The sequence below is a fragment of the Hypomesus nipponensis genome, chromosome 21, assembly GCF_054491055.1.
Source record: "Hypomesus nipponensis isolate SF chromosome 21, ASM5449105v1, whole genome shotgun sequence".
NCBI lineage: Eukaryota > Metazoa > Chordata > Actinopteri > Osmeriformes > Osmeridae > Hypomesus > Hypomesus nipponensis.
Window position 1 is genome coordinate 6,507,789 of NC_140381.1, and position 11,467 is coordinate 6,519,255.

Below are 11,467 nucleotides of genomic sequence, written 5' to 3' on the forward strand. Positions count from 1 at the left end.
ACAATTGCTGTGTTTTATTGGATGACACGGCGCTACGTATGAAGCTACTATGCAAAGAGCTAAGATCACTTAGCATCTTCCATGTGGTGAATTTGTTTAAGCAAACCAGTCAAATAACCTAGTACAGTTACTTTTGGATTGTGAACTTCCATAAGGGCCACAATACTGTCTTTCCATGGTACAACACATCTCCATAGAGATACACCAACACCTCCTATGCAGTGTGCCTTTATCAACCATACCAGGAAGTTTCCACTTCAAGGATGTCAGGAGCTAGGGCCTCAGATGACTTCAAGGCTGGCAATCTTTAGGAATACTTACTGCCTCACGGCAATACCATCAACGGTTAGAACTCTTACAAGGTCAATCGGCTACATAGAATATCATCCAGGCATGCAGTGGTGACGGCACCAAGAGGTTCCAATGAACCTTCCCATCTGAAATGGTAGAAGCCTGTTGCCCTCTTGCTTATGGGCTGTGAAAATGTTTGAATTTCCCTACTGGAGTGTATTTAGAGTAGCGTTTGTTCCTGGCAGTGTGAAGCCCATTCCTAAAGAGGTTGTCTGTTCATCCTGCCCCCTTTCTTACTTCTTACTGCACAGGTTCTCCTCACTTTCTCCTTCTCCCGGTAGCTTTTTGCCCTCCCTTCCTCTCATTTCTCGCTGTCTGTTTCACCACTTATCTTCCCTCTCTCTTTCCCAGAGGTCAGCTGTGGGCGGCACAGGGAATCGATAATCAGTTCAAATTTACAGCCAAAGTGCTTACCTTCTATGCTCAGGGCCATTCAAGCCAGCCTTGTCTCAGCATTTGCTTCGGACCATGTGCTGGGAAGTCCAGTCTCACATGTCCATCCTGCCTACTGGTTCGTTAGAATGATTAGGGCAGGGTCACGCAGATAACTAGACAGAAAGACAAACACAAACACTTAATTTCACCCAGAACTCTTGTGAAATAAAAATGTCGTTATTTCGCTGGGAATGTATTGTAAATTGGGTAACTATCCACATGGCCCCTTTTTCTGAAGTGGGGCATTTCATTTCAAAGCAATCTTACAACTCAAGCTTGAGACTGGGAACATTATCTTGTTTGCACGTGACATGATGAGCACTCAAACTTTTATGCATATACCGTTAAGAGTGCTAGCTAGCTGATGATGCTACTGATGTAGCTAGCCTAGCTAAAGCAATGTTTGGTTTTAGCACTTTGCCCCAAACAACTCACAAAACATACGTTTCATGTTCAGATAGTTGAACTAACTACGATAACTTATATTAAGATAACCAAGATAATCATGAACAAAATACATACAATATGTAAAACAACTTTCAGACTTGACGGACAACTTAAATCAACGCCACTTTCACTACCAACTCACAAATAAACGAGATGTTTTCCATAAAAAGCGCTCTCTTAACTTACTGTTTCCTCGAATCATTGTTTGCCAATGATTTGAATTCGATAAAAAAAAACTCCGCTAAATGAGGACAGGTTGAATTTTACAGGGCAATAACAAAACGTTGCAATGGTTTGCTAGCTATCAGGTCCAAGTATGTCGTGGATCGCTGCTTGATTCTTGCTCAGCCTGTTGACCATAGCTGTTGACAGCTGACTGCTGCTGAACGACAGACAGTTCCTGAATGAGAAAACGTTGGAGTCTCCCAAGGCTAGAGCAATCGAAGTCGATAAGCTGAATAAATGGATAGATTCAACTGCTCGCGTGTTCAGGGATTGATTCCCACTTAGTAAGCCAATCAGTGCCATCATAACGACCTCATTCGATGTGTACATGTGTGTAATTGCAGAAAATATACCTAATGTGTCAGTACTTCCCAATCTATAATGTAAATCTTAATTGCGAAGATGAATGTGATAGTAGCCTAGATCCCATCGTTTATGTGTTCATCAATAGTGTATCACGCACAGCACAACTCTTTTGAAACGTCACATAGATAGATTCACACACAGCGAACTCAATAAATGTAGAGAGAACCATTTGCAACAGAATAGCCCTCTCGCAAGGATCCCAGAACCAAAAGGATACTACAGTATCCCATGGGCAGAACCCTCTTCAACTGTTTGGAATCATACATGCTATCTGACCTGAAAAGGATTCCAAAAGGGTGACCCAAAAAGCACATTACGGACTGGAAGAGGGATCTAACCTTGTTTTAATAATATATGTATTTGTTCAGAGTGTAACAACACAAAGATAACAAGTGAATGCCAATACATTTTAAAAAGCATACATTCAAATTTAGTGGAACACTGATTGGAATGTTTGTTTGCTTAGCAATGTAAGTGTCGCCACCTAGTGAGAACAAATTGAACTTGTTGCCATTCTCAACGTGAATTCAACGATTCTAGTTAGTTAACGTCAACAAACAAAATCTCTGGATTCTGGAATGTAATCTGAAGAAAGTGCATTATTTGAAATATTTAGATTTATATAGGCATTTTTCTTTACAATAATACAACTGAAACTATACAAAAATGTATTTAGACTTAATACATTGTTAGATTTCAGATCCCAGTTAAGTAATTTATGTTCCTTCCTCTTGGTCTACAACTTGTCTTTCAGTAATAACAGCCACACGCTAAAGGTGTGAACTGACACGTTACGTGAGCCTTGCGTTGTTTGTATGTGGTTACATACTTGAGGTGAAGTAGCCTAAATAAATAATCTAGTTTCACGTGAGAACGTGTCACCCAAAACTCAAACTGTGCTGTGAGATTTCCTCCCTATCATGATGGGGTTCAGTGGTACCCTAACTGATCAGTTCAATTCATATTTTCAATATCTTACTTAAATAAACATATCTATTACTAGTTAGGCATTTTTGTAATGGTTCATAAATGCTACATTATTTTGTACTCATTAAGTTATGATTAATAAAGTTACAAATTAAAACAACAAGTAATTACCTAAATATGCACATATATACGTATGTATATATACCTACATATCAGTAGACATGTATAGGCATAGTTTACTCTACTTGGATTGTGGCCACTATGTTAAAAGACTGTTTAAAAAAATCAAAATCAAATATATGAACATCCCAAAGTCGATATTACCTTTTAATTTACACATATTGCGTTAAAATGCACACTAAAAATGATTAGTACATTATGTTCATCCATAGTAATGGCACTGAATGTAAAAAATGGTTGGACACCAAAAGCATTACCTTGGTCATTTCAGTGATCTCCATCTTGATTTCCGCTTACAAAAATAAATCTTCACTACACAAACTCTGGAGAGCCCTTGTAGATAGATAGTATCTGTTCAAGTCTTTTATTTGTCAGGTACACAGAACAACACAAGGTCAGACTGGGCACTGAAATTCATAAGACAAGACAACGCAAGCACCTGGCATAACATCTGGAGATACTTCATAGAAATGCACTTGATGTGACCACAATGGGTACAGTGGGAGTGTGCAACCATCCAAGTAGAGTGGATCTACAGAGGCTGTATATTTTCATGGGTGACTTCTGTCTCGCAGCAGTTTAATAGAGAAGGCCAGGTCCACCGTGTAGGCCAAGAGCGTCACACTTGCCACCACCGTCTCCGTGACAACCTGCACTGGGCAGGAGCGGACGTTTTTTTTACAGAGAGTCGGTAGCCTCAGCACGCGGGTAAAACACAAAATGGTGGCGACCACGTAGAGCAGAACCCCCATGAGGCTGAACCCTGCCAACAGGCGGTCGAAGGGCACGGGGCACCGCCCGGCCCAGTCCCCGAGGACCACCACCACCGTGCCCAGGGACATGACAAGACAGAGGGCGTACGCCACACCTGACACCCACAGCTGCCACCAACTCCAAGGCCAAGCAATGTCTTCCCCATCTCCGGCCAGCAAAGCTCCACGGGCCCCTTCCACAAACAGGGGGATCATCTGACATCCTCCCCAAAACTGGAGCACCTTGAGCAGGCCGGGGGCACTGGCCATGTAGCCTCTCTGCTCCCGGCTTTGGGTCCGGATGAGAAAGGCCTCTGAGGCGTAAGCCAGGAAGGTGAGACAGGAGGCGACCGTGGCCACCACATGGCGTGGCCCCGCCACCTTGTGGTCCACGATCATCACGGGGAAGATCACCGAGGCGCTGAGGACCATGAGGGCGGCGAGGGCGCCCACGGTCACGGTCAGGTTCTTCCAGGAGACGGGGATCAGGCTGTGGAACTGGATGACGCTGAGGACGTGGATGAGGAGGGTGAGCACGAAGAAGAGGCACCAGGTGAACATGCAGAGGATCCAGAAGGTAGAGAGGGGGGCCAGATCGGAGGGATCCAGGGAGGCGGGCCGCTCGGGGGCATGCAGGGAGGCCACCAGGCTGAATGTGAGGCAGCCGGACAGAAGGGCCCAGGTGCGCACCAGAGACAGAGGGCTGGTGAAGTCCCTGGCTTCCAGCACGATCACGGGCATGGTAGGTCAGGTTATGGACCAATTCCAAACCTGTAAGGGATGTTACACATATGAGGAACCTTGCTGCCATTTCAACCCCCAAAAAAATCATCACTTTTATCTTTACTTTTAATCATCAAGCATGCATGTTCAAGTCCATACTGTGCAATTTGTTTAAAAGGCAAAAATGTTGCAAGACAAAATCCCGGGCCCCTGCAAAATAAGTTTGTTACACACAACGACAGTTGAGTAGGAGAGTAGATACAAGGAAGCACAGCTATCCCACAAAATGGTTTCAAATTGTCTACCAGAGCTTGTTCAACCAACGGATACACTTACGACGAGACACTCCTTGAATCTGTAAACTTCAGACAAGCGTTGTAGCCGTCTCCATAGACGAGGGGCCGTCCAGGTCGCCCTTACATCGCACACCAAACACCCGGGCACAGAAAACCCCCGGGCACAGCAAACCCCCGGGCACAGCAAACCTGAACTCCTCGGGTACAGTGTCTTTCACACTCCAACAAAACAACTCTGTTGCTGAATTATTTTGACACTAGCTCTTCAAATCAAAACCTCCCCCACCCCCCCACCCCCGTCTTCCTCCACCACCCGCCTGCCCCTCCCACTTCCTGTTCGTAGGTTTCCAGTGCACTCTCGCTGCCGCTTAAAGGTGGCTGCAGGTGACCACAATAAAAGCCGAATGCAAACATTGTTTCCCTCCCACCGGTTCTCATGAAATGTTGTTCCCTTTTTCTGATGAGCGAGAAGACAATTTCGTTGCCAGGTTCTTTTGACCCCCACCCCTCCACTCTCACGATACTGCAGATCCCCCCCCCCCCAGCAATCTCTTTGACCCTGCATAATAGCATCTAGATAAAGTCCAAGTTCTGTAAAGTGTGACATTCTGAAAGCTTGTTGACATTTTGTTTTGTCCCGTTTGCAGCCCGGAACAGGTTCTGTTTGCAGTTTTGTACATTATTGTGATTGCATGTCTCTGAAGATCTTTTTGATGCATTTTTTGGGGGTGGAGAAGATGTGCGTGTGTATGTGTCTTTGCATGTGTCTGTGTTTGCAATTGCATGTCAGGAAAGTGGTGTGCTATCTTAAGTAGAATATTTCAGGTTTGCTTGACATTTGACAATTGAATGTATTCTTGAATGTCAGCCTTTTTTATGCATGTTTGTGCTTATGAACTTCATACAGCATCATTAATCGGTTGTACTTTCCGTGATGGCATATTTAAGTGCCACCCGCCAAGCGTGTCAATGTAACAGTGTGTGTGTTTGTGTGTATGTTGAGTCTTCACTGAGTGAAGTGTGTGTGTGTCGTTTCTTTAATGTGTCCAGTTGGACTCACTTGTCTGTGTATATTTGTGTTTTTATGTGTGTGTTGTGCATGTCCATGTTTTTGTGCATGTGTGTGAGTGTGTGTGTGTGTGTGCGTTCTTGTTCATGTTTGTGTGTACGTGTGTCTGTGTGTGTCTGTGTGTCTCTGTGTGTGTGTGTGTGTCTGTGTGAGAGAGTGAATGTGTGTGGAAACACAAAAGCATCCTCTGAAGATCCCACACAGTCACTTCACTTCTGTGTATCTCCTCACCTGCTCTCTGTGTTATATATAGACACGGATACATCCATTCCCTCGTGTCACACAGCGCCAGTTCAAAAACTCGGATTCTGACAGGAGAAGACACACTTCACAAACCCCACAAAGACACACAATAGCTGCTAAACAACAGAAACCTCCAGACTGCTGCACAACCAAGCTGTTCACACAAGGGTTAAGCCGAGTCTAAATGTAAATACATACATTAAAATGTTATGTATATCTAGAAATCAGATATTCCTCCAATTCACCAAGGATCTAAACATATTCATGTAGGCCTGTAGTATATATATTTGAATACATTAAACTTGATTTGGACTTTAATTAAATAATGCGATAGGGACCAAGCTACCATTAGAGATCGCTTTTCTGCCAAGCTTGTCATGAATACAGTTTAAAACATAAATCAACTGTGGCAAATGAGAGGCTTTCAGAGAAACAGTGCTCCCTTGTGGTGGAGTTAAAGTATTGTTGAACATACTTTCTGCTGCGTCTGATCTTTGTTTTTGTTCTGTATCCTTCAATCGTGGACCACCTGATATTGTTGGCCAGTGCTATTGTTGAAGATACAAATGAATAGATATATGATGTACAACATAACTTTTGTGAACAAACGGATTGGTATTTGACGGTGAGCGCTTTGGTAAAAGGACAAGAACAAAACAGCGCCAGAAACTACACTCTGATATGAAACTAGGGCGGCATGTGATAGTGAAGTGATACGTATGCCACCAAGAGGAGACAATAGACATACTCATTGTGGGTTTCACTGTAAGTTTCACTAAGGAAAGTGACGATCAGTATGACCAATGTTTTTCATAAATCAGTCAGTGATCCCAGTAAAAGGTAAACCGAGAAGGACAGTACCCAGAATGAGGAAGGGCAGAGACATCCATGGAACAGAAGGGAAAATAAGGAAGTCTGTTTCAGAGAGACAGAGAGAACGAGAGGTGGGGTACGAGTAAAGAGTGGACAGGACCAAAAGAAAAGAAAAAAGAGCTAGACACGTAGAGGGGAGGACTGACAGATACAGAGAGACACGGAGAACGAGAAAAGAGAGAGAGAGAGAACAACAGGAAGCAAATACAAAGAGGGGCAGAGAAGGACAGAAGGGGGTAAAAAAGAGAAAAGGGGAGAAAGTGAAAGAGAGAAAGTATCTCAGTGAGATGCGTGGGGCCAGAGAAGGACAGGGGAAAAAAGAGAGAGATGGAGAGGGAGAGAGAGAGAGAGAGAGAGAGAGAGAGAGAGGAAGGGGGGGGACAAGGGAAAGAGGAGAGGAGCAGTAGAAAGTTAATAATTGATGTGGCCCTGGTCCCAGTTGCTGGTTCCAGCGGCTCCCTCTATCTCACAAAGACATTTAGCAGTGATTCACTTCAAAGAGCCCCCAACCCCCGCTGCTAAGCTGAAAGGCGAATCCCGACGATTGCTTTCTCTCCCCAGCACTAATGCTGGCGTCTTTATGCAGTTAATAAACTGTGCTCTTCAGTCAAACTATATCATTATGGCCAACTTAGGAAGCTAATCATTTAAAGCCAAAGACTTGTCTCTGTTCCTCTGACTGGGATACGAAACAAATGTTGTGTTGTGTGGGAAGTGGGGCGCATGTGTGTGTGTGTGTGTGTGTGTGTGTCTGAGCATGTGTGTGTGTTTTCACACATCAAAGCTTGGTGTGTGTGTGTGTGTGTGGCTAGAGTGTGAAGCGGCACTGTGTCTGTACGTCGGTCGATGCAGAGATGAAGAACACTATTGAAGGTGTGAAGCTGCGAAAGACTACACAGAAGAAGCCCCCCTTTACACACACACACACACTGACAGACAGACAGACAGAGAGAGACATGCACACATACACACCCACACATACACACACACACAGCAAGCTTATTATAAGCCTTCAGAGCCGTGGCCTATTGTTTTGTTGGTAACCTTTCATTTCACAAAATCAAAGGCTTTAGTATGGATGCCTGTTTGTGTGTGTGTGTGTGTGTGTATTTTCGTGTCCTTGCTTTGTCTGATGTCCCCTTGCTTCCAGGACATAACTGGGATCATAATGAACGTCAACACTGTTTCCATTTACATCTAATCATCATACCTTTCTCTGAGTAGGCAGCACCGTGCACAAGGCATGAAACAGTACATGCAGTGTATGCATGCACGTACGTGTGTGTACGTGTGTGTACGTGTGTGTGCGTGCGCGGGTATAGGAAGGACAATGCATGCAGATGACAGGGAACGTCATTATCCCGTCTCTCTGCATTCGAACAGCTTTCACGTCCTTCAGTGTGGTTTCAAGCACAAACGTGGTTCCAGGTATCTCAGTTTAAAGTTCACACCAAAAGCGTTTCATGTCATTGAAACTTTGGAAACACAGCACACTGTGCTGCACTCAAACGAGGTCATGTGAATTTTCAGGTTGTATAACGTTTGGAACTTGTAATCTAATGTTAGTACATGACGTATGACTATAGACTTACACGATGGGTGTGATTCATATACAATAACAATGTGACAGTGACATAAGGACAGTTGATCTCCTTGAGGCTTTACATAAGTGTTCTTAAAATAATCATAGTTGGACTTGAGATACTGTCGTACGGTGATATTAGACTGGTCGTCGGTTATGCCGTTGGCAGTTAAGTGATGTTTGGTTACCAGTAATTGGACTATGAGGAGAAAGAGAGAGAGAGAGAGTTGAACCAAGTAAGGTTTGTTTAAGTGCAACAGAGCTACCAGTCAGCTCTGTTCCTAGGATCAGATGACACACATACACACACACACACACACATACACACTAAGGAGGGTCAGGAGCTACAGGTGTGAGGTCATCGTTCATAGAGGTAGTTCCGGCCAACCAGGTGGAAGCACCTCTCCAGGTCAACTCCGGCCATCAGGCCCGGATCAGGTGAACCAAACATCTCAAGTGTTATCCACTCAACCTTGTGTCAGGGGGATTGGCTCAACCCATCAGTTCCTGGGACAAAAGCCACCTGGAATTCTGATTCAGCGGAATTAGATTCAGTTATATTCGACTCCTGATCACGTGTTTTCATTTAATTCCTTTGATTCAGATCAAATGACTGAGTTTATTGAATTTGGGCTGCAAGTTTGTTACTCTGGAGACGGCTCTGTGTTTATTACTAACAAACTTCACAATTCAAAACGAGGGAGGAAACGACATCTAAAGTGTTGAGATTTCACCGTAGACGACCATCTTACATCCTTCAACCTGCTCCTGACCCCACCGGCCCTCTTACCAACCCCCATTTAATCAGCCACCAAGCCCACACCACGCCCAGCAGAAACAGGTCAGCCGGTTCTTTATCCTGACTTTATCTCCCCCTGGCCCGGCTTACACGTACCCCATTCCATTCTTCTTCCCTCTCTCCCGGAAGAAAAGAGGAGAGGGACGAGGGGATCGGACTCTCCGTCAGTTCGCCGCTTTATAGAAAACATATGAGAGAGAAAAGAAGAGAGAGAGACACAGAAAGAGAAGAAGAGAGAGAAGAGAGAGAGAGACACAGAGAGAGAGAGAGAAGAAGAGAGGTGAGAGAGAGGCCTGGGGTTCTTGATGAGAGCAGTGATTCGAGCCAGCAGCCACTTGAGAAGCAGGGGCTCTCAAGGCTGGAGGGTTTGTTTGGAGAAGGTCTCTCAGGCCAGAAGCGGGATTACGCAGGTTCCCATGGAACTCCAGCTCACTCGGACGGGGGGTCGGGATCGTACCCCTTCTGCATGTGCACATGCACACACTCACACGTACATGCATGTGCACAAACGCAAAGGCAATGCACGCACACACCCGGTCCATGGGAGAAGCGTTTGTATGCTAGTGTGCAACTATGTGCATGCGAGTTTATGCATAAAGTGTGTGAAAAAAGTAAAGTGGAAAGGATGATATGACTGTAACATGCCGAAGAGGAATAGATGGATGAGGTTGATCGCAACGGTGTTAACTGTAGACCCCAATCTTCTTTAGGTGGTTCACTGTTTCACGGAGCTAAGAAATGCAGTTTGTCTATGTCAGATCTATGTCAGCAGTTAGATACCTTGTGTGTACCAAAGAAGGAAAATCATATATGCCAAAAAAGTATTTGGAATTGTTTTTGCTTTTCCTGTCTGTATCAGGCCTGGCATGTGGTGCGGGTCGAGGATGTGTCCTGTTCTTGCTGCTCCCCCATGGTCACAGCGCCGTGGGAACAGCTGCCGTGACGCCCCCCCCCCCGCCCCCCCACCCCTACAGTTGCCATGTCGATCCAGCCCATACTCAGCGACGGGGGGTCCCTTTCATCTTCCCTCTACCACCCTTGCCGAGGATCGAACAACTGGTCGCTCCTGTCAGCACCTTGCCATCCAGGCGATAGGCCACACCCTGCCACTACAGACACCGTGCCCTTCGGGCCATTCATCCTAATGCTACCGCTACCGCTAACATCTCAGTTAGCAGTAGCATCTGCTAGCATTAGTGCATGCTAAGTCAAGTGCCAGCTGTTAAGTGGAAAGAATGTCTAGCGCTAATGCCTCAAGGTCGCTCCCACCATTGAAACCAATGGGGTTCTCAGCAGCTCCCACGAGAGGTGCTAACTCTGTATCGCTAACAGTTTAGCTTGGTAGCCTGGCGTGTTGGGAATGGGGACTTTGCTGGTACTTTGGGGGGATGCCAGCCATGCCCATCTCAGTTTGGGGTGTAGTCTGAGCTCGTCACCTGTTTCCAGACTATAAGCCCTTTAGTATCTGGGCCTACCAGACAATCCCTAGTAGACCCCCCTCCACCCCCCCCAACAACTACACATCTAATATGTGTTAGCCTCCAAATCACACCTGTAGAACTGGTGTAGCCCACTTGTTGGCCCCCAAGCGGAATCTCCAAACAAGGTTACTCTGGGAGAGGTTGGGTGGAGGTAAGCCCCAACACAAGCCTCCTTGACAATTATAATGAGGCCACTGCATAAACCTGAAGAAAGCCACGATGTGAAGAGTGAACGCGAGCACGAGGCTACCTTTTAGACAAGATCCTCCCCATTTATTTGTATGTTTTCCCCTCTTTTTTCTCTCCCTTCTCCCTTCCTTCACCCCCTCCCTCTCTTTAATCCAGTGGCGGAATTACGCTCGACAGGTGATCAAAGAGGAGCCGCACGACTCCAGGTGCGGCTGCAGCTTCAACCGTTGACAACCACCTAGCCCCATTTTTTTCCCCCGCCTTTCCGTAAAGAAAAAGAGGGAAAAAAAACAACAATTCAAAGCTCGACGAACTGCTGTTTGTGTTTGTGTCTGAGGGAAAGAGTGTGTCTTTCTCTCTTCCTATTATTTCTGAAGAGCTCCTTTTTTTTTTTACTCTCGTTCCTGAGGCTGAGGGGGATGTTGTTTGACGGTTCGAAGGTACCTCGTCTCGTCCCCCTAGCGCGGCGGCTAGTTTGAGCAGTTTCTGTTGGTAAATTATGGCGCCTTCGAGACAGGCGACCAGCGGG

The 11,467-nt window shown here is 45.5% G+C and overlaps 2 protein-coding genes across 4 annotated transcripts in view; both read right to left on the reverse strand.

Annotated features, from left to right (window-relative positions):
- LOC146237657 (testis-expressed protein 2-like) overlaps positions 1-1,650 on the reverse strand; it is a 28,819-nt gene extending 27,169 nt beyond the window's left edge. For 2 of the 3 annotated variants that reach the window (XM_084684926.1, XM_084684925.1), the window contains exons 1-2: positions 1,420-1,640; positions 766-899 (exon numbers count right to left, since the gene is read on the reverse strand). The gene's annotated coding sequence lies outside the window, so the exon portion shown is untranslated. Of the gene's footprint in view, positions 1-765; positions 900-1,419 lie in introns of all 3 variants that reach the window. The other variant, XR_014740518.1, reaches the window with a different exon arrangement.
- Positions 1,651-3,270: 1,620 nt separating this feature from the next.
- Positions 3,271-4,424, reverse strand: LOC146237658 (myeloid-associated differentiation marker homolog). The gene has a single exon (XM_084685999.1). The coding sequence runs from the start codon at positions 4,422-4,424 to the stop codon at positions 3,483-3,485; it is 942 nt and encodes a 313-aa protein (XP_084542125.1). The 3' UTR covers positions 3,271-3,482.
- Positions 4,425-11,467: the final 7,043 nt, after the last annotated feature.